At 48.2% G+C, this 23,893-nt stretch overlaps 1 protein-coding gene across 6 annotated transcripts in view; it reads left to right on the forward strand.

The window, feature by feature from the left end:
* LOC311132384 (myocardial zonula adherens protein-like) overlaps positions 1–23,893 on the forward strand; it is a 69,224-nt gene that overhangs the window by 11,629 nt on the left and 33,702 nt on the right. For 4 of the 6 annotated variants that reach the window (XM_084165645.1, XM_084165644.1, XM_084165646.1 and 1 more), the window contains exons 2-4: positions 6,276–6,446; positions 6,590–6,676; positions 22,917–22,982. In XM_084165645.1, coding sequence (XP_084021771.1) covers positions 6,644–6,676; positions 22,917–22,982 — 99 coding nt within the window. In that variant the 5' untranslated portion in view covers positions 6,276–6,446; positions 6,590–6,643. Of the gene's footprint in view, positions 1–1,400; positions 1,877–6,275; positions 6,447–6,589; positions 6,681–22,916; positions 22,983–23,893 lie in introns of those variants that run through there. The other 2 variants (XM_084165647.1, XM_084165648.1) reach the window with 2 other exon arrangements.

The following is a 23,893-nucleotide window of genomic DNA, read 5'->3' on the forward strand; positions in this document are numbered from 1 at the left end:
TTGTGCGCCGCCCCATTTGTCTCCCGGTTGCGGCCGGCTACAGCAGAGCCTGGATTCGAACCAGGATCTCTAGTGGCACAGCTAGCACTGCGATGCAGTGCCTTAGACCACTGCGCCACTCGGGAGAAATCTTCACCCGGTTTGATTTCACACTCTCCTACATTCCGGGTACGAAGAACGTGAAGGCAGACGCACTGTCTCGGCTGTATGACACAGAGGAGAGGCCCAGAGACAACACCCCCATACTCCCGGCCTCATGCATTGTGGCGCCAGTAGTATGGGCGATGGACGCAGATATAGCGTAGGCATTACGCACAGATCCATCTCCACCACAGTGTCCAGCTGGGCTGCAGTACGTGCCTGCGCTTATCCGTGATCGTCTGATCTACTGGGCACACACGTCACCCTCCTCTGGTCATCCAGGTATCGGTCGTACAATGCGCTGCCTGACCGAGAAGTACTGGTGGCCTACCTTGGCTAAGGACGTGAGGGTGTATGTTTCCTCATGCTCAGTGTGCGCCCAGAGTAAGGCACCTAGGCACCTCCCAGCGGGTAAGCTACAACCTTTACCAGTTCCACAACGACCATGGTCTCACCTGAGTATTGATTTTTCTCACTGATCTTCCCCCCTCCCAAGGTAACACCACTTTCCTGGTCGTTGTGGACCGCTTTTCAAAGTTCTGCCGCCTCCTTCCTCTGCCCGGTCTCCACACGGCCCTACAAACTGCGGAGGCTCTGTTTACTCACGTCTTCCGGCACTATGGGGTACCAGAGGATATAATGTCCGACCGAGGTTCCCAGTTCACGTCTAGAATCTGGAAGGCGTTCATGGAACGTCTGGGGGTCTCGGTCAGCCTGATCTCTGGTTTTCACCCCGAGAGCAATGGTCAGGTGGAAAGGGTGAATCAAGATGTGGGTAGGTTCAGGACCGGCCGGGGGAGTGGTCGGTGTTCCTGCCATGGGCAGAATATGCTCAGAACTCTCTCCGCCACTCCTCCACTCCTCCACTCCTCCACTAACCTAACACCCTTCCAATGTGTTTTGTGTTACCAACCGGTCCTGGCACCGTGGCACCAGAGCCAGACCGAGGCTCCCGCGGTGGATGACTGGTTTCGGCGCGCGGAGGAGACTTGGGATGCTGCCCACGTTCGCCTCCAGCGCGCTGTGCGTCATCAGAAGGCCAACGCTGACCGCCACCACAGGGAGGCCCCGGTGTTCGTACCGGGGGATCGGGTCTGGCTCTCGACCCAGAATCTGCCCCTCCGCCTGCCCTGCCGGAAGCTGAGCCTGCGGTTTGTGGGGCCGTTTAAAGTCCTGAGGAGAATAAACGAGGTGACATACAGGTTGTTACTCCCCCCTGATTACCGTATTAACCCCTCGTTTCATGTGTCTCTCCTCAGGACGGTGGTAGCTAGTCCGCTCCAGGAGTCTGAGGTACGGGAGGTTCCTCCACCTCCTCTGGACATTGTGGGGGCCCCGGCGTACTCGGTCCGTTCCATCCTGGATTCGAGGTGTCGGGTGGGGGGCCTTCAGTATCTCGTGGAGTGGGAGGGGTACGGTCCGGAGGAACGGTGCTGGGTCCCAAGGCGGGACATCCTCGATCCCTCCCTGTTGAGGGATTTCCACCATCGCCATCCGACTCACCCTGCTCCGCGTCCTCCTGGCCGTCCCCGAGGCCGGGGTCGACGCACTGCTGGAGCCGCGCATCAGGGTCGGGGTACTGTCACGACTTCCGCCGAGGCTGCCCCCCCTCCTGGTTCGGGCAGGCTTCGGCGTTCGTCGTCACCGGAGTACTAGCTACTGCCGATCCCATTCTCATCACTCCACTTGTCATGTCTTGTCAATCACACACACCTGGTGCTCATTCCCCTAATTAGTAAGTGTTCCCTCTGTCCCCCTTGTCTTTGTGAGTGATTGTTTTGTTGTGAGAGCGTGTAGCTCGGTTTTTTTATTTTTATATTTATTTTTATATTTTATTTCACCTTTATTTAACCAGGTAAGCCAGTTGAGAACAAGTTCTCATTTACAACTGCGACCTGGCCAAGATAAAGAGAGTTACATATGGGGTAAAAAATACATTAAGTCAAAAAATACAACAGAAAATATATATACAGTGTGTGCAAATGTAGCAAGTTATGGAGGTAAGGCAATAAATAGGCTATAGTGCAAAATAATTACAATTAGTATTAACACTGGAATGCTAGATGTGCAAGAGATTATGTGCAAATAGAGATACTGGGGTGCAAAAGAGCAAAATAAATAACAATATAGGGATGAGGTAGTTGGGTGGGCTAATTTCAGATAGGCTGTGTACAGGTGCAGTGATCGGTAAGGTGCTCTGACAATTGATGCTTAAAGTTAGTGAGGGAGATAAGAGTCTCCAGCTTCAGAGATTTTTGCAATTCGTTCCAGTCATTGGCAGCAGAGAACTGGAAGGAATGGCGGCCAAAGGAGGTGTTGGCTTTGGGAATGACCAGTGAGATATACCTGCTGGAGCGCAGACTACGGGTGGGTGCTGCTATGGTGACCAATGAGCTAAGATAAGGCGGGGATTTGCCTAGCAGTGATTTATAGATGGCCTGGAGCCAGTGGGTTTGACGACGAACATGTAGTGAGGACCAGCCAACAAGAGCGTACAGGTCACAGTGGTGGGTAGTGTATGGGGCTTTGGAGACAAAACGGATGGCACTGTGATAGACTACATCCAATTTGCTGAGTAGAGTGTTGGAGGCTATTTTGTAAATGACATCGCCGAAGTCAAGGAACGGTAGGATAGTCAGTTTTACGAGGGCATGTTTGGCAGCATGAGTGAAGGAGGCTTTGTTGCGAAATAGGAAGCCGATTCTAGATTTAACTTTGGATTGGAGATTCTTAATGTGAGTCTGGAAGGAGAGTTTACAGTCTAACCAGACACCTAGGTATTTGTAGTTGTCCACATACTCTAGGTCAGACCCGTCGAGAGTGGTGATTCTAGTCGGGTGGGCGGGTGCCAGCAGCGTTCGATTGAAGAGCATGCATTTAGTTTTACTAGTGTTTAAGAGCAGTTGGAGGCTACTGAAGGAGTGTTGTATGACATTGAAGCTCGTTTGGAGGTTTGTTAACACAGTGTCCAATGAAGGGCCATATGTATACAAAATGGTGTCGTCTGCGTAGAGGTGGATCTGAGAGTCACCAGCAGCAAGAGCGACATCATTGATATACACGGAAAAAAGAGTCGGCCCAAGAATTGAACCCTGTGGCACCCCCATAGAGACTGCCATAGGTCCAGACAACAGGCCTTCCGATTTGACACATTGAACTCTGAGAAGTAGTTGGTGAACCAGGCGAGGCAGTCATTTTAGAAACCAAGGCTATTTAGTCTGCCAATAAGAATGCGGTGGTTGACAGAGTCGAAAGCCTTGGCCAGGTCGATGAAGACGGCTGCACAGTACTGTCTATTATCGATCGCGGTTATAATATCGTTTAGGACCTTGAGCGTGGCTGAAGTGCACCCATGACCAGCTCGGAAACCGGATTGCATAGCGGAGAAGGTACGGTGGGATTCGAAATGGTCGGTGATCTGTTTGTTAACTTGGCTTTCAAATACTTTCGAAAGGCAGGGCAGGATGGATATAGGTCTGTAACAGTTTGGATCTAGAGTGTCACCCCCTTTGAAGAGGGGGATGACCGCGGCAGCTTTCCAATCTCTGGGGATCTCAGACGTTACGAAAGAGAGGTTGAACAGGCTAGTAATAGGGGTTGCTTACAATTTCGGCGGCTAGTTTTTGAAAGAAAGGGTCCAGATTGTCTAGCCCAGATGATTTGTAGGGGTCCAGATTTTTCAGCTCTTTCAGAACATCAGCTGTCTGAATTTGTGTGAAGGAGAAGCGGGGGGGGGCATGGGCAAGTTGCAGCGGAGGGTGCAGAGTTGGTGGCCGGGGTAGTGGTAGCCAGGTGGAAAGCATGGCCAGCCGTAGCAAAATGCTTGTTGAAATTCTCGATTATTGTAGATTTATCGGTGGTGATAGTGTTTCCTAGCCTCAGTGCAGTGGGCAGCTGGGAGGAAGTGCTCTTATTCTCCATGGACTTTACAGTGTCCCACGGTTGAGCTACATTACACTGTATTATTGCCAAGGTGGATGTTTTCCCTTGTACAGTTTCGTTTGACGCTTGGGGTGTTTGATTTATGCAAACGGATTAAACTCTGGACTTCGGTATTTTACCTCCTGCGCCTGACTCCTTCTTTCACACCTCGTCACAACATTCACCCTTTTGCAGGTTTTAATATATAATTTATTCCATCCCAGACACATTTCCTCATCTGCTTGCATGCGCCTCCCCTATATTGTAAGTCGCTCTGGATAAGAGTGTCTGCTAAATGACGAAAATGTAAATGTATATCAAGGTGTTTTGGTACTTCCCTTATGCACTACGCTTTTCTGCGCGCTAACAATACCACAGGTTAATAAAGTGTAACTGTCTATCCTGCCCTCTATCCACCATTCATAGTGACAATAGTGGTTGGTAGATCGTTTGTCCAGATCTGCAATATGCTAACTAGCAATCATACCACACATAAATCATTCAAAGCGGCATCAATTTTCAATATCAGCGGAGAGACCAGGTGCGTCATTGCGCATGAAAGAACAGAGAAGTCATGAGCCACACAGCTCAAAAAGCTCCCCTATTGATCTTGTTTAGGGACAATACAATTATCCTACCTAGTCTAGCCTACAACACCACATTATAATGAATAATTGCATGATTGTTTTCAAGTGAGTACAACATTCTACTCTGTAAACTGCAGTGAAAATGTAATTTGAATAAAGGCGCAAAAACCCTGTGATTTGAATATTTCATTCCATTCATATCAGTTGTGGGTCTACTCTCGACAGTTTATAAGGTCTAGAAAAGCACATTAGCAGGCCTGTCTGGCTGTATTTAAACTCTGATAATGAGATGCGCTGTCTGTTGCGGATCATCATTCCCAATTGCTGGCTTGCCTCTGAAGCTAAGCAGGGTTGGTTCTGGTAGGTCCCTGGATGGGAGACCAGATGCTGCTGGAATTGGTGTTGGAGGGCCAATAGGAGGCACTATTTCCTCTTGTCAAAAAAATAATATCCCAATGCCCCAGGGCAGTGATTTGGGACATTGCCCTGTGTAGGGTGGGATGTTAAAGGTGTATCCTGACTCTCTGTGGTCACTAAAGGTCCCATGGCACTTATTGTAAGAGTAGGGGTGTTAACCCCAGTGTCCTAGCTAAATTCCCAATCTGGCCCTCATACCATCATGGCCACCTAATCAAAAAATGTGGCCACATACTGTATGCTCCCAGCAGGCCCACTTATTCAGGAAAGCTTAATGCATGCTCTGCCTCCTCTCCGATCAGCCTGGTCTCATAGACTAGATGTAACATGGTAAATGTAAATCCGGAACACTCCAATTAGTATGATATGTTATGTTTCGTATGTATTCATTTGTGGATGTCAATCATCCATTTCGTATCATATGTTACGAATTACAATTCATATAATATTGTTACGGATTCCAATTTGTTGTGGCTAACGTTAGCTACGTGGCGAGGTGGCAAACGCTAATGTTAGCTAGGTGGCTAACGATAGCTAGGCTAGGGGTTAGGAGTTAGTTTAAAGGGTTAAGGTTAGGGTTAGGGGAAGGGTTAGCTAACATGCTAAGTAGTTGCAAAGTAGCTAAAAAGTAGTTGCAAAGTTTCTAATAAGCTAAAATGCTAAAGTTGTCGGTGATGAGATTCGAACACGCAACCTTTGGGTTGCTAGACTTTCAAGTTATACGCCCATCCACCCCGATCAACCATGTTTTTGCCTTTAGTAACCTTCTGTCTTATTTAACCATACCAAACGTAAGATATCATACTAAGTATCTTTATAGTGCACTACTTTTGACCAGGGTGCATAGGGCTCTGGTCAAAAGTTGGGTACTATATTGGGAATAGGATGCCATTTGGGACGCATACAAAACCTGGATTGGAAAGGCAGTGCGGTGGAAACAACAGACAGTCACTGATTCATCTGGACAAAGTCTGGAAAGTGTCACTGTCAATGGATAGATGTGTAGATAGTAGCAATGCTTGCCCATCAACACTTTCTCCCTGGACAGTTTTATAGGGCACCGCCTCTCCCTCCCTCTGTACCATATCACTCTCACCTCTCTGTTGCACTTTATTTAGTCTCTACTCTATTGTCTTTCCATTCCCATCCCCTTTTCCCTCTCCTTTTTCTTCCTCTCACTCATCTTATTCCTTTCGTCTTTTGTTTCAGATCGGGTGCAGGTGGCTCAGACTCACTCTACAAGACCAGAACCAGTTGACCCAGTCATCAGAACAGCCACGGTCTCAGTTGACCAGTGAAGACCAGTCAACGAGTGACTACCAGACCAGCCAGAGGCTAGACCTGGTCCCACTATCAGAGGAGAAAGTAGAGGTCCTCAAGGTGAGTGTATGACCTCATTAGTATTTGTACAGTCTGTCTGTCTATGAGCAAGTTTAAGCCTGTGTGTGCTGTACTGTGTTCGTGCGTGTTTGCTTGTTTTACATCACCTAAAACTAACATAACACCCTTGTTGTGTTGTCCAGGTGTACCTCGAGTCCCACAAACAGAGAGAAGCGGAACACCAGCAGAGTGTCAAGATGCTGACAGACGAGGTGTCTCAGATACAGGAGGTCTGTGAGTTCGGCCATCTTGGTTACATTCTCTCTGGGATAATGACTCAACATTAGTTGAAGGACAGGGAAATTCAAATCAAATTGTATTTGTCACGTGCTTCGTAGACAACAGGTGTAGACTAACAGTGAAATGCTTACCTATGGGTCCTTTTCCAACAATGCAGAGTTAAAGATGAAATAAAAAATACAATTGAAATAGTGGCACGAGGAATAAATACACAGTGAATAACTAATAAAAATAACCAGTAAAAATAGCATGGCTATATATAGGGAGTAGAAAATAACATGGGTATATTACAGGGAGTACCTGTACCGAGTCGATGTGCAGGGGTATGAGGTAATTGAGGTAGGGGTAAAGTGACTAGGCAACAGGATAGATAATAGACAGTAGCGTATGTTTGTGAGTGTGAACGTGTGTGTGTGAGTCTGTGTGTAGCGTCAGTATGCATGTGTGTGCATGTTGTGTGTGTGTGTGTGTGTATGTGTTGGGGTGTCAGTGTAAGTACGTGTGTGTGCAAGAGAGTTAGTACAAAAAAGGGTCAATGCATGTAGTCCTGGTAGCCATTTGATTAGCTATTTAGCATTCTTGTTTAGAAGTCTTATGGCTTGGGGGTAGAAGCTGTTCAGGGTGCTGTTGGTTCCAAAATTGGTGCATTGGTACCTCTTGCCGTGTGGTAGCAACGAGAACAGTTTGTGGCATCATCGGTGATCAGGCCTACCACCGTCGTGTCGTCTGCAAACTTAATGATGGTGTTAGAGCTGTGCCAGCCACAAAGTCGTGGGTGAACAGGGTGTACAGGAAGGGACTAGGCACGCACCCCTGAGGGGCTCCGTGTTGAGGGTCAGTGTGGCAGATGTGTTGTTGCCTACCCTCACCACCTGGGGCCGGCCTATCAAGAAGTCCAGGATCAAGTTGCAGAGTGAGGTATTCAGTCCAAGGAACCTTAGCTTAGTGATGAGCTTCAAGGGCTCTATGGCGTTGAACGCTGAGCTGTAGTCAATAAGCAGCATTCTCATGGTAATCCGTCTGGCCCTGAGGCCTTGTGAATGTTAACCTGTTTAAAGGTCTTACTCACACAGTCGTCCGGAACAGCTGGTGCTCTCAAGCATGGTCCAGTGTTGCTTGCCTCAATGCAAGCATAGAAGGCATTTAGCTCGTCTGGTAGGCTTGTGTCACTGGGCAGCTCGTGGCTGGGTTTCCTTTGTAATCCGTGATAATTTGCAAGCCCTGTCACATCCGACTAGCATCAGAGCCAGTGTAGTATGATTCGATCTTAGTCCTGTTTGATGGTTTGTCGGAGTGCGCAGCGGGATTTCTTATAAGTCCGGGTTAGTGTCCCGCTCCTTGAAAGCGGCAGCTCTAGCCTTTAGCTCAGTGTGGAGGTTGCCTGTAATCCATGGCTTCTGGTTGGGATATGTACAGTGCATTCGGAAAGTATTCAGACCCCTTCCCTTTTTCCACATTTTGTTATGTTACAGCCTTATTCTAAAATGGATTAAATAAATACAATTCCTCATCAATCTACACACAATACCCCATAATGACAAAGTGAAAAAAGGTTTTTAGAAATGTTTGCTAATTTATTAAAAACAAAAAAACAGAAATACCTTATTTACATAAGTATTCAGACCCTTTACTATGAGACTCGAAATTGAGCTCAGGTGGATCCAGTTTCCATTGATCATCTTTGAGATGTTTCTACAACTTGATTGGAGTCCACCTGTGGTAAATTCAATTGATTGGACATGATTTGGAAAGCACACACTTGTCTATATAAGGTCCCACAGTTGACAGTGCATGTCAGAACAAAAACCAAGCCATGAGGTCGAAGGAATTGGCCGTAGAGCTCCGAAACAGGATTGTGTCGAGGCACAGATCTGGGGAAGTGTACCAAAAAATGTCTGCAGCATTGAAGGTCACCAAGAACACAGTGGCCTCCATCATTCTTAAATAGATGAAGTTTGGAACCACCAAGACTTCCTAGAGCTGGCCGCCCAGCCAAAATGAGCAATCGGGGGAGAATGGCCTTGGTCAGGAAGGTGACCAAGAACCCGATGGTCACTCTGACATAGTTCCAGAGCAGTGGCGGCTCCTGAAAAAATTCTCAGGGGGGGCAATTTTTCTGATGATTTAGGTGACCTACACACATTTTAAAAAAGATATGTCCAGCAACAACATGAAGACAGGGGCAGCATATAAGTCAATACTGATATACACATTACTTGCTTCAAAAAGGCCTCATGGTTGAATTGGAAATATGTGCACCTGAGCATAATTCACAACAAGCAAGCAGGAGCTTTTGATAGAGGCTACTGAAAACATTGATGCAAGTTATTGGTAATAAGAAATTTTTATAGACTTCCATATTCTGCCCTCTTGTATAGATTTGTGAAAATGAACAGTGATAGACATTTTGCCTGAAATCAGAATTTGAAAATAATTTCTAGAAAAGGTAAACACAGCTATCTGTATGGCTTTGTAAAAATGAACAACCATATTCTGGCCAATTGTATAGATTTGTAAATATGAACAACCATATTCTGGCCAAATGTATAGATTTGTAAAAATGAACATGAACAGATTTTTTTTTTTTTTTTACTTTAAAAAAAAAGAAAAATAACTATTTTAAACAACATCAACTGTGAACTGATTTGGGCGTGTGTGTGTTAAAGAGACAGACAGGGAGGGACAAAGAGAGAGAGAGGCTACATTACTTGTACTGAAACTGTTCTACCTTGCTGCATGATCAAATTCAGCTGATGCGCATAGCAATGCACGTAATGGGCATTCTTGAAATGCTCACGCACATTTTGCTGCACACCAGCCTTCTCTCACCTCATCACACTGGCTCCATCGTAAGCTTGCGCAATGAGTTTGACTTTCTCGTCGTCGGCAAAAAGACCGTTCAGTCTCTCCAAAAGCACACTGGCGATTGAGACTGAGGTTGATTCCGAGATGGGAAGGAACTCAAAAAAGCGCTCCTGCACTTTGTGGTTGCTATCTATGTACCTCAGCACAAGCACCAGCTGTGTCTGTGTAGAAACGTCCGTGGTCTCGTCAGCTTGGATAGCTACGAAGTTCGCCGACTTCACCTCCTCCACAATATGTTCCCTCATGACCGCTAGCATACACTCCAGTAGCTCGTTTTGAATGGTCTTTGATGTGCCCTTGAAAACTTTAGCATTTTTAAGATGGTCATCAAACACCTCATCTAATTGTGCCACAAAGTTGACAAGTCCAAGAAAAATACCAGGGTTGGTGGAGCCCTCAGTTTCATCTTTGCCTCGCAAAGCTAGCCATCTTGACAGTTGTACGTGAATTGATTGACGCTGCTACCCGCTCTTTTCTTAGTTATGTTCATGGTTACTTATGTTACGTATGACGAAAGCGCGTAAGTGCAAGCACTCCCGGAACCCATAGAGATTGTATTGAAAGCTCTGATATTTGAAAAAAAAAATATTTTACATGATAGTCTATGAGAGACTCCTGGGCGATTTTCAACCTGACTGAAATCGCCCCAAAAGGGGCGGGGCCATTTGAAGCACGACTTTAGCCTGATTGGACATTTAGTGGCAGATCAGACGTCTAGATTAGAACACTGAAAACTACTGTTGCCGTGATATAATTGATTAGAAAAAAAATCCCTTCCTTTTCCCGTTTGGCAGTGCGTCGCCCTAATGAACACACCGCCCCTGTTCCAGAGTTCCTCTGTGGAGATGGGAGAACCTTCCAGAAGGACAACCATCTCTGCAGCACTCCACCAATCAGGCCTTTATGGTAGAGTGGCTGGACAGAAGCCACTCCTCAGTAAAAGGCACATGACAGCCCACTTGGAGTTTGCCAAAAGGCACCTAAAGACTCTCAGACCATGAGAAACAAGATTCTCTGGTCTGATGAAACCAAGATTGAACTCTTTGGCCTGAATGCCATGCGTCACGCCTGGAGGAAAGCTGGTACCATCCCTACGGTGAAGCATGGTGGTGGCAGAAACAATACTGTGGGGATGTTTTTCAGCGACAGGGACTGGGAAACTAGTCAGGATCGAGGCAAAAATGAACGGAGCAAAGTACAGAGAGATCCTTGATGAAAACCTGCTCCAGAGCACTCAGGACCTCAGACTGGGAAGAAGGTTCACCTTCCAACAGGACAATGATCCTAAGCACACAACCAAGACAACGCAGGAGTGGCTTCAGGGCAAGTCTCTGAATGTCCTTGAGTGGCCCAGCCAGAGCCCGGACTTGAATCCAATCGAACATCGCTGGAGAGACCTGGAAATAGCTGTGCAGCGACGCTCCCCATCCAACCTGACAGAGCTTGAGAGGATCTGCAGAGCAGAATGGGAGAAACTCTCCAGATACAGGTGTGCCAAGCTTGTAGCGTCATACCCAAGAAGACTCGAGGCTATAATCGCTGCCAATGGTGCTTCAACAAAGTACTGTGTAAAGGGTCTGAATAGTTATGTAAATGTGATATTTCCGTTTTTTTTTTTTTTTGCCATTTTACAATAAGGCTGTAACACAAAGTGTGGAAGAAGTCAAGGTGTCTGAATATATTCCGAATGCACTTTACATACAACGCTGTCGATGCACTTATTATTGAAGCCTGTGACTGATGTGGTAAACTCCTCAATGCCATCGGATGAATTCCGGAACATTTTCCAGTCTGTGCTAGCAAAACAGTCCTGTAGCTTAGCATCTGCTTCAAAGGACCACTTCCGAATTGAGCATGTCACTGGTAGAACCTGTTTGAGTTTTTGTTTGAAAGCAGGAATCAGGAGGATATAGTTATACGTCTCTGTGTGTGGAGTAAAGGCGATCTAGAGTTTTTTTTCCCTCTAGTTGCACAGGTGACATGCTGGTAGAAATTAGGTAAAATGGATTTCAGTTTTCCTGCATTAAAATCACTGGCCACTAGGCGTGCTGCCTCTGGATGAGCATTTTCTTGGTGGCTTATGGCCCTACATAGCTCGTTGAGTGCTGTCTTAGAGCCAGTATTGGTTTGTGGTGGTAAATAGACAGTTTTCATCTATATTTTTTGTAGCTATCTTGGTAAATAGTATGGTCTACAGCTTATCATGAGGTATTCTAACTCAGGGGAGCAGAACCTCGAGACTTCCTTAATATTAGAGATTGCGCATCAGCTGTTGTTAGAGACACACACCCCTGACCTTGAGTTTACGAGATGCTGCCATGATGGCAGGGAGCTTGGCCCCAGTGATGTACTGGGCCGTACACACTACCCCCTTGCGGTCGGAGGCCGAGCAGTTGCCATACCAGGCGGTGATGCAACCAGTCAGGATGCTCTCGATGGTGCAGCTGTAGAACTTTTTGAGGATCTGAGGACCCATGCTAAATCTTTCCAGTCTCCTGAGGGGGAATAGGCTTCGTCGTGCCCTCTTCACGACTGTCTTGGTGTGTTTGGACCATGATAGTTTGTTGGTGATGTGGACACCAAGGAACTTGAAGCTCTCAACCTGTTCCACTACAGCCCTGTCGATGAGAATGGGGGCGTGCTCAGTCCTCTTTTTTTTCCCTGTAGTCCACAATCATCTCCTTTGTCTTGATCACATTGAGGGAGAGGTTGTTATCCTGGCACGACATGACCAGGTCTCTGACCTCCTCCCTATAGGCTGTCTCATCGTTGTTGGTGATCAGGCCTACCACTGTTGTGTCGTCAGCAAACTTAATGATGCTGTTGGAGTCGTGCCTGGCCATGCAGTCATGGGTGAACAGGGAGTACAGGAGTGGACTGAGCACGCACCCCTGAGGGGCCCCTGTGTTGAGGATCAGCGTGGCAGATGTGTTGTTACCTATCCTTACCACCTTGGGGCGGCCCGTCAGGAAGTCCAGGATCCAGTTGCAGAGGGAGGTGTTTAGTCCCAGGGTCCTTAGCTTAGTGATGAGCTTTGAGGGCACTATGGTGTTGAACGCTGAGCTGTAGTCAATGAAAAGCATTCTCACGTAGGTGTTCCTCTTGTCCAGGTGTGAAAGGGCAGTGTGGAGTGCAATAGAGATTGCATCATCTCTGGATCGGTTGGGGCAGTATGCAAATTGGAGTGGGTCTAGGGTTTCTGGGATAATGGTGTTGATGTGAGCCATGACCAGCCTTTCAAAGCACTTCATGGCTACAGACGTGAGTGCTACGGGTCGGTAGTCATTTAGGCAGGTTATCTTAGTGTTCTTGGGCACAGGGACTATGGTGGTCTGCTTGAAACATGTTGGTATTACAGACTCAGTCAGGGACATGTTGAAAATGTCAGTGAAGACACTTGCCAGTTGGTCAGCGCATGCTCTGAGTATACGTCCTGGTAATCCGTCTGGCCCTGCGGCCTTGTGAATGTTGACCTGCTTAAAAGTCTTACTCACATCGGCTACGGAGAGCGTGATCACATAGTCATCCGGAACAGCTGATGCTCTCATGAATGCTTCAGTGTTGCTTGCCTCGAAGTGAGCATATACAGTGGGGAAAAAAAGTATTTAGTCAGCCACCAATTGTGCAAGTTCTCCCACTTAAAAAGATGAGAGAGGCCTGTACTTTTCATCATAGGTACACGTCAACTATGACAGACAAAATGAGGAAAAAAATTCCAGAAAATCACATTGTAGGATTTTTAATGAATTTATTTGCAAATTGTGGTGGAAAATAAGTATTTGGTCAATAACAAAAGTTTCTCAATACTTTGTTATATACCCTTTGTTGGCAATGACACAGGTCAAACGTTTTCTGTAAGTCTTCACAAGGTTTTCACACACTGTTGCTGGTATTTTGGCCCATTCCTCCATGCAGATCTCCTCTAGAGCAGTGATGTTTTGGGGCTGTCGCTGGGCAACACGGACTTTCAACTCCCTCCAAAGATTTTCTATGGGGTTGAGATCTGGAGACAGGCTAGGCCACTCCAGGACCTTGAAATGCTTCTTACGAAGCCACTCCTTCGTTGCCCGGGCGGTGTGTTTGGGATCATTGTCATGCTGAAAGACCCAGCCACGTTTCATCTTCAATGCCCTTGCTGATGGAAGGAGGTTTTCACTCAAAATCTCACGATACATGGCCCCATTCATTCTTTCCTTTACACGGATCAGTCGTCCTGGTCCCTTTGCAAAAAAACAGCCCCAAAGCATGATGTTTCCACCCGCATGCTTCACAGTAGGTATGGTGTTCTTTGGATGCAACTCAGTATTCTTTGTCCTCCAAACACTACGAGTTGAGTTTTTACCAAAAAGTTATATTTTGGTTTCATCTGACCATATGACATTCTCCCAATCCTCTTCTGGATCATCCAAATGCACTCTAGCAAACTTCAGACGGGCCTGGACATGTACTGGCTTAAGCAGGGGGACACGTCTGGCACTGCAGGATTTGAGGCGTAGTGTGTTACTGATGGTAGGCTTTGATACTTTGGTCCCAGCTCTCTGCAGGTCATTCACTAGGTCCCCCCGTGTGGTTCTGGGATTTTTGTTCACCGTTCTTGTGATCATTTTGACCCCACGGGGTGAGATCTTGCGTGGAGCCCCAGATCGAGGGAGATTATCAGTGGTCTTGTATGTCTTCCATTTCCTAATAATTGCTCCCACAGTTGATTTCTTCAAACCAAGCTGCTTACCTATTACAGATTCAGTCTTCCCAGCCTGGTGCAGGTCTACAATTTTGTTTCTGGTGTCCTTTGACAGCTCTTTGGTCTTGGCCATAGTGGAGTTTGGAGTGTGACTGTTTGAGGTTGTGGACAGGTGTCTTTTATACTGATAACAAGTTCAAACAGGTGCCATTAATACAGATAACGAGTGGAGGACAGAGGAGCCTCTTAAAGAAGAAGTTACAGGTCTGTGAGAGCCAGAAATCTGGCTTGTTTGTAGGTGACCAAATACTTATTTTCCACCATAATTTGCAAAGAAATTCATTAAAAATCCTACAATGTGATTTTCTGGAATTTTTTTCCTCAATTTGTCTGTCATAGTTGACGTGTACCTATGATGAAAATGACAGGCCTCTCTCATCTTTTTAAGTGGGAGAACTTGCACAATTGGTGGCTGACTAAATACTTTTTTTCCCCACTGTAAGTGATTTAGCTCATCTGGTAGGCTTGTGTCACTAGGCAGCTCGCAGCTGTGCTTCCCTTTGTAGTCTGTAATAGTTTTCAAGCCCTGCCACATCCGACGAGCGTCGGAGCCGGTGTAGTACAATTAAATCTTAGTCCTATATTGACTCTTTGCCTGTTTGATGGTTCGTCGGCGGGCATAGCGAGATTTCTTATAAGCATCCGGGTTAGAGTCCCGCTCCTTGAAAGCGGCAGCTCTACCCTTTAGCTCTGTACGGATGTTGCCTGTAATCCATGGCTTCTGGTTGGGGTATGTACGTACGGTCACTGTGGGGACGACGTCATGGATGCACTTATTGACGAAGCCAATGACTGATGTGGTGTACTCCTCAATGCTATCGGAAGAATCCCAGAATATATTCCAGTCTGTGCTAACAAAACAGTCCTGTAGCTTAGCATCTGCGTCATCTGACCACTTCCTTATTAACCAAGTCACTGGTGCTTCCTGCTTTAGTTTTTGCTTATAAGCAGGAATCAGGAGGATATAATTATGGTCAGATTTGCCAAATGGAGGGCGAGGGAGAGCTTTGTACGCGTCTCTGTGTGAGGAGTAAAGGTGGTCTAGAGTTTTTTTTCCTCTGGTTGCACATTTAACATGCTGGTAGAAATTAGATAGAACAGATTTAATTTTCCCTGCATTAAAGTCCCCGGCTTCTAGGAGCGCTGCCTCTGGATGAGCGTTTTCCTGTTTACTTTTGGCCATATACAGCTCATTGAGTGCAATCTTAGTGCCAGCATCGGTTTGTGGTGGTAAATAGACAGCTACGAAAAATATAGATGAAAACTATCTTGGTAAATAGTGTGGTCTACAGCTTATCATGAGATACTCTACCTCAGGCGAGCAAAACCTCGAGACTTCCTTAGTATTAGATTTTGTGCACCAGCTGTTGTTTACAAATATACTCAGACCGCCACCCCTTGTCTTACCGGAGGCCGCTGTTCTATCTTGCCGATGCAGCGTAAACCCCGCCAGCTGTATGTTATCCTTGTTGTCGTTCAGCCACGACTCGGTGAAACATAAGATATTACAGTTTTTAATGTCCCGTTGGTAGGATATCCGTGATCGTAGTTCATCTATTTTGTTATCCAATGATTGTACGTTGGCTAATAGGACTGATGGTAGAGGCAGATTACCCACTCGCCGTCGGATCCTTACAAGGCACCCCGACCTACGTCTACGATATCTCCGTCTCTTTCTCATTCGAATGACGGGGATTTGGGCCTTGTCGGGTGTCTGTAGGATATCCTTCGCGTCCGACTCGTTGAAGAAAAAATCTTCGTCCAATACAAGGTGAGTAATCGCTGTCCTGATATCCAGAAGCTCTTTTTGGTCATAAGAGACGGTGGCAGAAATATTATGTACAGAATAAATCACAAATAACGCGAAAAAACACACAATAGTACAATTGGTTAGAGGTCTGTAAAATGGCAGCCATCTTCTCCGGCGCCATTATCTCTAACAGAGCTTGTCTAGTTTGTTCTCCAATGATTGTACATTCGACCATTAGAACAGAGGTTAGAAGCTGTTTATTTACTCGTCACCATAGTTTCATCTGGGTGCCCCCACGTCTGCCTCTATATCACCGTCTTTTCCTCTTCCGAGTGTCAGGAATTAGGGCCTGGTCCCGGGTGAGCACTATGTCGTGCCTAGGGCTGAGTCATTGAAGTAGAATTCTTAATCCAAATTGAGGTTAGTGATCGCTGTTCTGGTGTCCAGAAGCTCTTTTCAGTCATAGGAAACGATTGCAGAAAACATTTTGTACAAAACAAGTTAAGATCAGCTCAAAAAATAAGTTCTACATCCCAGCACCATTCTTTACGTTTACATTCTTCAGTTACATTCTTCAGTTCCTTTAATGGGTTGGGTGGGTCAGGGCTTGAATTTCCCTGCGGCATCGACAGCCATGGCCTTCGATGCCCCCTTGTGTGGCTGTAATGCCCCCTAACAAAATCCATGCCTTGCGGCCACTTTGGCTGAACATAATAATTATAATTCCTTTCTCCCAGTGTCAAGGCTGAGGTGTATGTGGTGTGGGAGTCAGGCGCAGGACACCGAAGCTTAGTCCAACAAAGTTTACTTGTGAACCACAAGGCAAAGATACAAAGAACGGCCTCAAAACGACAGAGGCGAGCAATTACGCAACTATGCGTAAAACAACAAAAACAGAGAAAAACACGCAGCACTACGGACAGGCGAAAAACAACACACAACCTAACCAATACAACACAGGCAACTTATAGAACACGTAATCAGACACAAACGGACACAGGTGTGACAGACAGACAAAAGCAATCACACATAGAAACATTCAACGGTGGCAGCTAGTACTCCGGGGACGACGAACGCCGAAGCCTGCCCGAACTAGGAGGAGGAGCAGCCTCGGCAGAATCCGTGACAGTACCCCCCCCCCTTGACGCGCGGCTCCAGCCGTGCGCCGACCCCGGCCTCGGGGACGGCCAGGAGGACGCGGACCCGGGCGCGTGGGATGCCCACGGTGGAACTCCGTCAGGAGGGATGGATCTAGGATGTCCCTCCTAGGCACCCAGCACCGTTCCTCCGGACCGTACCCCTCCCACTCCACGAGATACTGGAGACCACTCATCCGGCGCCTTGAGTCCAAGATGGTCCGGACCCTGTACGCCGGGGCCCCCTCGATGTCCAGAGGGGGCGGAGGGGTCTCTCCTATCTCATGTTCTTGGAGTGGGCCAGCTACTACCGGCCTGAGAAGAGACACATGGAACGAGGGGTTAATATTCTTGTACTCAATAGGCAGTTGTAACCTGTAACACACCTCGTTCAATCTTCTCAGGACTTTAAAGGGCCCCACAAACCGCCGACCCAGCTTCCGGCAGGGCAGGCGGAGGGGCAGGTTTCGAGTCGAGAGCCAGACTCGATCTCCCGGTGCGTACACCGGTCCCTCACTGCGGTGGCGATCGGCGCTCGCCTTTTGTCGACGGATGGCCCGCTGCAGATGGACATGGGCAGCGTCCCACGTCTCCTCCGAGCGCCGAATCCACTCATCCACCGCAGGGGCCTCGATCTGGCTCTCGTGCCAAGGTGCCAGGACCGGCTGATACCCTAAAATACACTGGAAAGGTGTTAAATTGGTGGAGGAGTGGCGGAGAGAGTTCTGGGCCATCTCTGCCCAGGGGATATACCTAGACCACTCCTCCGGCCGGCCCTGGCAATAGGACCTCAGAAACCTACCCACATCCTGGTTGACTCGTTCAACCTGCCCATTGCTCTCTGGGTGGTACCCCGAGGTAAGGCTCACCGAGACCCCCAAGCGTTCCATGAACGCCCCCCAGACTCTGGAGGTGAACTGGGGACCTCGGTCAGACACAATATCCTCGGGGACCCCATAGTGCCGGAACACGTGGGTAAATAGGGCCTCAGCGGTCTGTAGGGCAGTAGGGAGACCCGGCATTGGGAGGAGACGACAGGCCTTGGAAAACCGATCCACAACAACCAAAATGGTGGTATTCCCCTGGGAGGGGGGTAGGTCGGTCACAAAATCCACCGAGAGGTGGGACCATGGTCGTTGTGGAACGGGCAGGGGATGTAACTTTCTCCTGGGCAAATGTCTAGGTGCCTTACACTGGGCGCACACCGAGCAGGAGGAGACATAAACCCTCACATCCTTAGCTAACGTTGGCCACCAGTATTTCACGCTAAGGCAGTGCACTGTCCGGCCAATACCTGGATGTCCAGAGGAGGGTGATGTATGAGCCCAATAGATAAGGCGATCACGAACCTCGAGCGGAACGTACGTCCGCCCCACAGGACACTCGGGGGGAGTAGGGTCGGTACGCAGTGCCCGCTCGATCTCCGCATCGACCTCCCACACCACCGGAGCCACCAGACAAGACTCTGGCAGTATGGGAGTAGGTTCAATGGACCTCTCCTCTGTGTCATACCGCCGGGACAGGGCGTCTGCCTTACCGTTCTGGGACCCTGGGATGTATGTGATCTTAAAAACAAACCGGGTCAGGAACATGTTCCACCTAGCCTGACGAGGGTTCAATCTCCTAGCTGCCCGGATGTACTCCAGGTTACGGTGGTCAGTCAGAATGAGGAAAGGGTGTTGAGCCCCCTCAAGCCAATGCTTCCACACCTTTAGGGCCTGGACTACAGCTAACAGCTCCCTGTCCCCTACGTCATAATTACGCTCCGCCGAGCTGAGCTTCTTAGAATAGAACGCACAGGGGCGGAGCTTAGGTGGCGTGCCGGACCGTTGCGACAGGACTGCCCCAATACCGGCCTCGGACGCGTCTACCTCTACTTGGAATGGTAAAGAGGGATCCGAATGCGCCAGCACCGGAGCCGAGGTGAACAGGTTTTTCAGTTTGACAAATGCCCTGTCCGCCTCAGCTGACCACTGCAAGCGAACCGGACCCCCCTTTAACAGGGACGTAATGGGAGCTGCAACCTGTCCAAAGCCCCGGATAAACCTCCGGTAGTAATTAGCAAAACCCAAAAACTGCTGCACCTCTTTTACAGTGGTTGGAGTTTGCCAATTACGCACGGCTGACACACGGTCAACCTCTATCTTCACACCAGACGCGGACAACCGATAACCCAAAAAGGAGACGGACTCCTGGAAGAACAAGCATTTCTCTGCCTTGGCATACAAGTCATGCTCCAACAGTCTCCTCAACACTCGGCGCACCAGAGCTACATGCTCGGCTCGTGTAGAAGAGTACACTAGGATGTCGTCGATGTATACTACCACACCCTGCCCATGCATGTCCCGGAAAATCTCGTCAACAAAGGATTGGAAGACTGAAGGAGCATTCATCAACCCGTATGGCATGACGAGATACTCGTAATGACCCGAGGTGGTGCTAAATGCTGTTTTCCATTCATCCCCCTCCCTAATGCGCACCAGATTGTACGCGCTCCTGAGATCCAACTTTGTGAAGAACTGCGCTCCGCGTAATGATTCTGTCATAGTCGCAATCAGTGGAAGAGGGTAACTGTACTTAACCGTGATCTGATTGAGACTACGGTAATCAATACACGGGCGCAAACCCCCGTCCTTCTTCTTCACAAAAAAGAAACTCGAGGAAACCGGGGAAGTGGAGGACCGTATGTATCCCTGTGCCAAGGACTCGGCTATGTAAGTCTCCATAGCCGCTGTCTCCTCTTGAGACAGGGGATACACACGGCTCCGCGGAAGTGCCGCTCCTGTTTGGAGATCTATCGCACAATCCCCCTGTCTATGAGGTGGTAGCCGTGTTGCCCTCGTTTTGCTGAACACAAGTGCTAAATCCTCATATTCAGGGGGAATGCGCATTGCGGGCACTTGGTTCGGACTCTCCACCGAGGTCGCCCCTAAGGAAACACCTAGACATCTCCCTACACACTGGACAGACCACTCCATAAGAGCCCTCTGTTGCCACGCAATGGTAGGATCATGGGCGCTTAACCAGGGAAGCCCCAGCACCACGGGATACGCAGGAGAGTCAATCAGATAAAACTGAATGATCTCCTCATGACCCCCCTGCGTCGTCATCTTAAGTGGTGCTGTGACTTCTCTGATCAACCCCGACCCCAACAGCCGGCTGTCTAGGGCATGAACAGGAAAGGGGGCTTCTACCGGCCGAAGGGGAATTCCTAACCTATAACAAAATGCACGATCAACAAAATTCCCAGCTGCGCCTGAATCTACTAGCGCCTTATGCTGGGAATGAGGTGCCACCTGTGGAAATCTCACAGGTATACACATGTGACCAACAAAGAGCTCTGGGTAAGTGGGGCGCCTACTCACCTGGAATGACTCCCCAGTGCGTGACCTGTTGTCCCCTCTCCCAGGAGACCCTCCCCAGCACCTGGCCGCGGTGTGTCCTCCACGGCCACAGTTGGTGCAGGGGATGGCCCCCCTCGGGCTCTCTCTCCTCCTCTCTCTAGCGCCAGCACCTCCGAGCTCCATGGGAATCGGCTCGGAGGTGCTGGAGGGTGGAATGGACGACCCCCACTCGGGACGTCCGCGGGTAGCCAGCAGGGTGTCGAGACGGATGGAGATGTCCACCAACTGGTCGAAGGATAGGTTGGTGTCCCTGCAGGCCAGCTCACGACGAACGTCCTCTCGTAGGCTACACCGGTAATGGTCGATGAGGGCCCTCTCATTCCACCCCGCATCCGCCGCTAGAGTCCGGAACTCCAGGGCGAACTCCTGTGCGCTCCTCTTCCCCTGTCGGAGGTGGAACAGACGCTCCCCCGCCGCCTTCCCCTCAGGTGGATGATCAAAGACAGTCCTGAAGCGGCGGGAGAACTCCGCGTAGGTGATGTAAGCGGCGTCTATTCCCCTCCATTCGGCGTTGGCCCACTCTAACGCCTTGCCGGATAGACAGGAGATGAGGGCGGAGACGCTCTCGTATCCCGAGGGCGCTGGGTGTATGGTGGCCAGGTAGAGTTCCAGCTGCAGGAGGAACCCCTGACACCCGGCTGCAGAACCATCATATGCCCTCGGGAGCGAGAGCCGAATGCCACTGGGTCCCTGTGCTGAGAGAGGAGGACTGGCCGTTGGTGACGGGATGGTGTGAGAAGGCGTGGGCACCTCTCCCGTAACCAACCGGCGCAGAGTGTTGGACACCTCGTTCATGGCGGCCCCAAGTTGCCGGATCATGGTGTCTTGGTCGCTGATCCGATCCTCCAGCGACTTGGGTGCCGCCACTCCTCCTGCTTACTCCATACTGGTGTGTTGTTCTGTCAAGGCTGAGGTGTATGTGGTGTGGGAGTCAGGCGCAGGACACCGAAGCTTAGTCCAACGAAGTTTACTTGTGAACCACAAGGCAAAGATACAAAGAACGGCCTCAAAACGACAGAGGCGAGCAATTATGCAACTATGCGTAAAACAACAAAAACAGAGAAAAACACGCAGCACTACGGACAGGCGAAAAACAACACACAACCTAACCAATACAACACAGGCAACTTATAGAACACGTAATCAGACACAAACGGACACAGGTGTGACAGACAGACAAAAGCAATCACACATAGAAACATTCAACGGTGGCAGCTAGTACTCCGGGGACGACGAACGCCGAAGCCTGCCCGAACTAGGAGGAGGAGCAGCCTCGGCAGAATCCGTGACACCCAGCTGCCAATCGCCCTGCTCCGAAGCACCTCTCACTCACATGTCTCTCTCAGATATCTCAATTCCTATAAGCCAATGCCCGTCACGTGAAGACAGACACATCGGGAACTCAGCAATGCACACACAGTAGTAGGCTATAAACGCAAATGTTCCAAAATGCAATTAGCGGGAAAACTCATTTGTTAATTATGTCTTTGGCTGGGGGGCAACGAAAGAAAGTTAAGAACATGAGAGAAATACTGGTTTCAATTGCATATGAGGAAGGATTTATAAAATAATCCCCTTAACATTCCTATGGTGGAATATGGTAAGAATGCCTCATAAAATGACAAAATAACGTCCAGGTTTTAAACAATTACGTTTATGGTTAAATAGTTTCAAAATGTTGACTGCTTCCATTCAGATTGCAAGGTGGTGATGTTGTGGTGTGCAACAGGCACTGGCCTTTCTCTCCTATCTGAGCTAACAGTGCCTCAAGTATGACAGAATCAAGTCTTTAGATGTTAATATTAATTATCTGACATACATTATATTTGTTAAACATGACTGGCGTTTAGCCTATATATGTAGGCTATGTAATTAAAAGTCTCATTAAAGTTTGGCTACATTTTCTGGTGCCTCCCTCCTGTCAGCATCGGTCTGGACATGATAGACTGCCAATAATTATAGGATATCACCAACAATTTGGCATATAGGCTAATTATTTATGTACATTTACATACACTTATGTTTTTCTTAACAGAATAGCTAGTGTTTTTCGGTTTTCAAATCAATTTAATTTGCTATTTTGGTTAATGGCCTTAGTGACCTAGCAGATGGCCTTGGTGCCCTGGCAGATTGGGCACCTCTTGAAGGCCAAATGGCCTTGCCCCTAAAATCACGAAATTCCAGTCCTGGGGTGGGTGTGTAGAGGAAGGGTGTGTGTTATTGATGTAAAGTATTTCTAGTGTATGTGTGCGTGCTTGTGTGTGCTTGTGCATGTGTGTTATTGATGTAGATGATTTCTTATGTCTGTGTTATGTATTGTTTCTCTCTCTTTAGGTTCGGTACTGTCTGAAGACCTTGAGGGAACAGATGGCCACCAGACAGAATAATAACAACAACAAGGTAACTAACACTGCACCTTAGCCCAGGGCTAAGAGCCTCAGCCCTGGGCTAAGGGAGATTTTAGCCCGGGGCTAAGCGAGTGTTCACATTCTGAAGTGGGCTAGCACCAACCTTAGCCCAGGGCTAGCTGGCCCTGCTCCGGAGCAGGGTTAGTACCAACTTTTTGGAGTTAGAACCAGAAACTCGGTGCCAAAACAATGCCTAGAATGCTCACTGTCCATTCACAAATGTGACACTTTCACTTAATTTACATATGCTCATGATGCCTGTAATGCGATGCCTGTAGTGCGTTCTGCACGCTATTTTGACAAGTCAATTCGTACTATTTAATCCTTCCATCTGAGGACAAAAACAAAAATACTTTCATCCATGTAAAAACATTTGTTGCTATGCCTAACAAAAATGGTTGCTATGTAGGCTGGCTAACGACTTCTCACTTGACCAACTAAAGCTAGATTCAAAAGTTGAACAGGCACGCCATCATGAGCAAGATGAAACATCATTGCGCGAGCAAACACTTGAGTGGAGAGAGAACAACTGTGGTCGAGCGAGCAGAGGACAAGCGCAATGTAGTCCCCTGTAGCTCAGTTGGTAGAGCATGGCGCTTGCAACGCCAGGGTTGTGGGTTTGATTCCCACGGGGGGCCAGTATGAAAAATGTATGCACTCACTAACTGTAAGTCGCTCTGGATAAGAGCGTCTGCTAAATGACAAAAATGTAAAAAATTTAATGTGTGCACAAATTAAACTTGAGAGCAGGCAGAACTGCATTTCCGCATGCAGTAAATTAATTTGAGAGCAGAAATGTTTTGTTTGCCTGAATGAATACATAATACATGTCAAGACTTTGCACTCACAAATACGCTGCGTCCCCACATGGATGTCTTTTCTCCCTCTCCGACCAATTTTCCA

This window comes from Coregonus lavaretus (genome assembly GCF_964263955.1).
Source record: "Coregonus lavaretus genome assembly, chromosome: 7".
NCBI classification, from domain to species: domain Eukaryota; kingdom Metazoa; phylum Chordata; class Actinopteri; order Salmoniformes; family Salmonidae; genus Coregonus; species Coregonus lavaretus.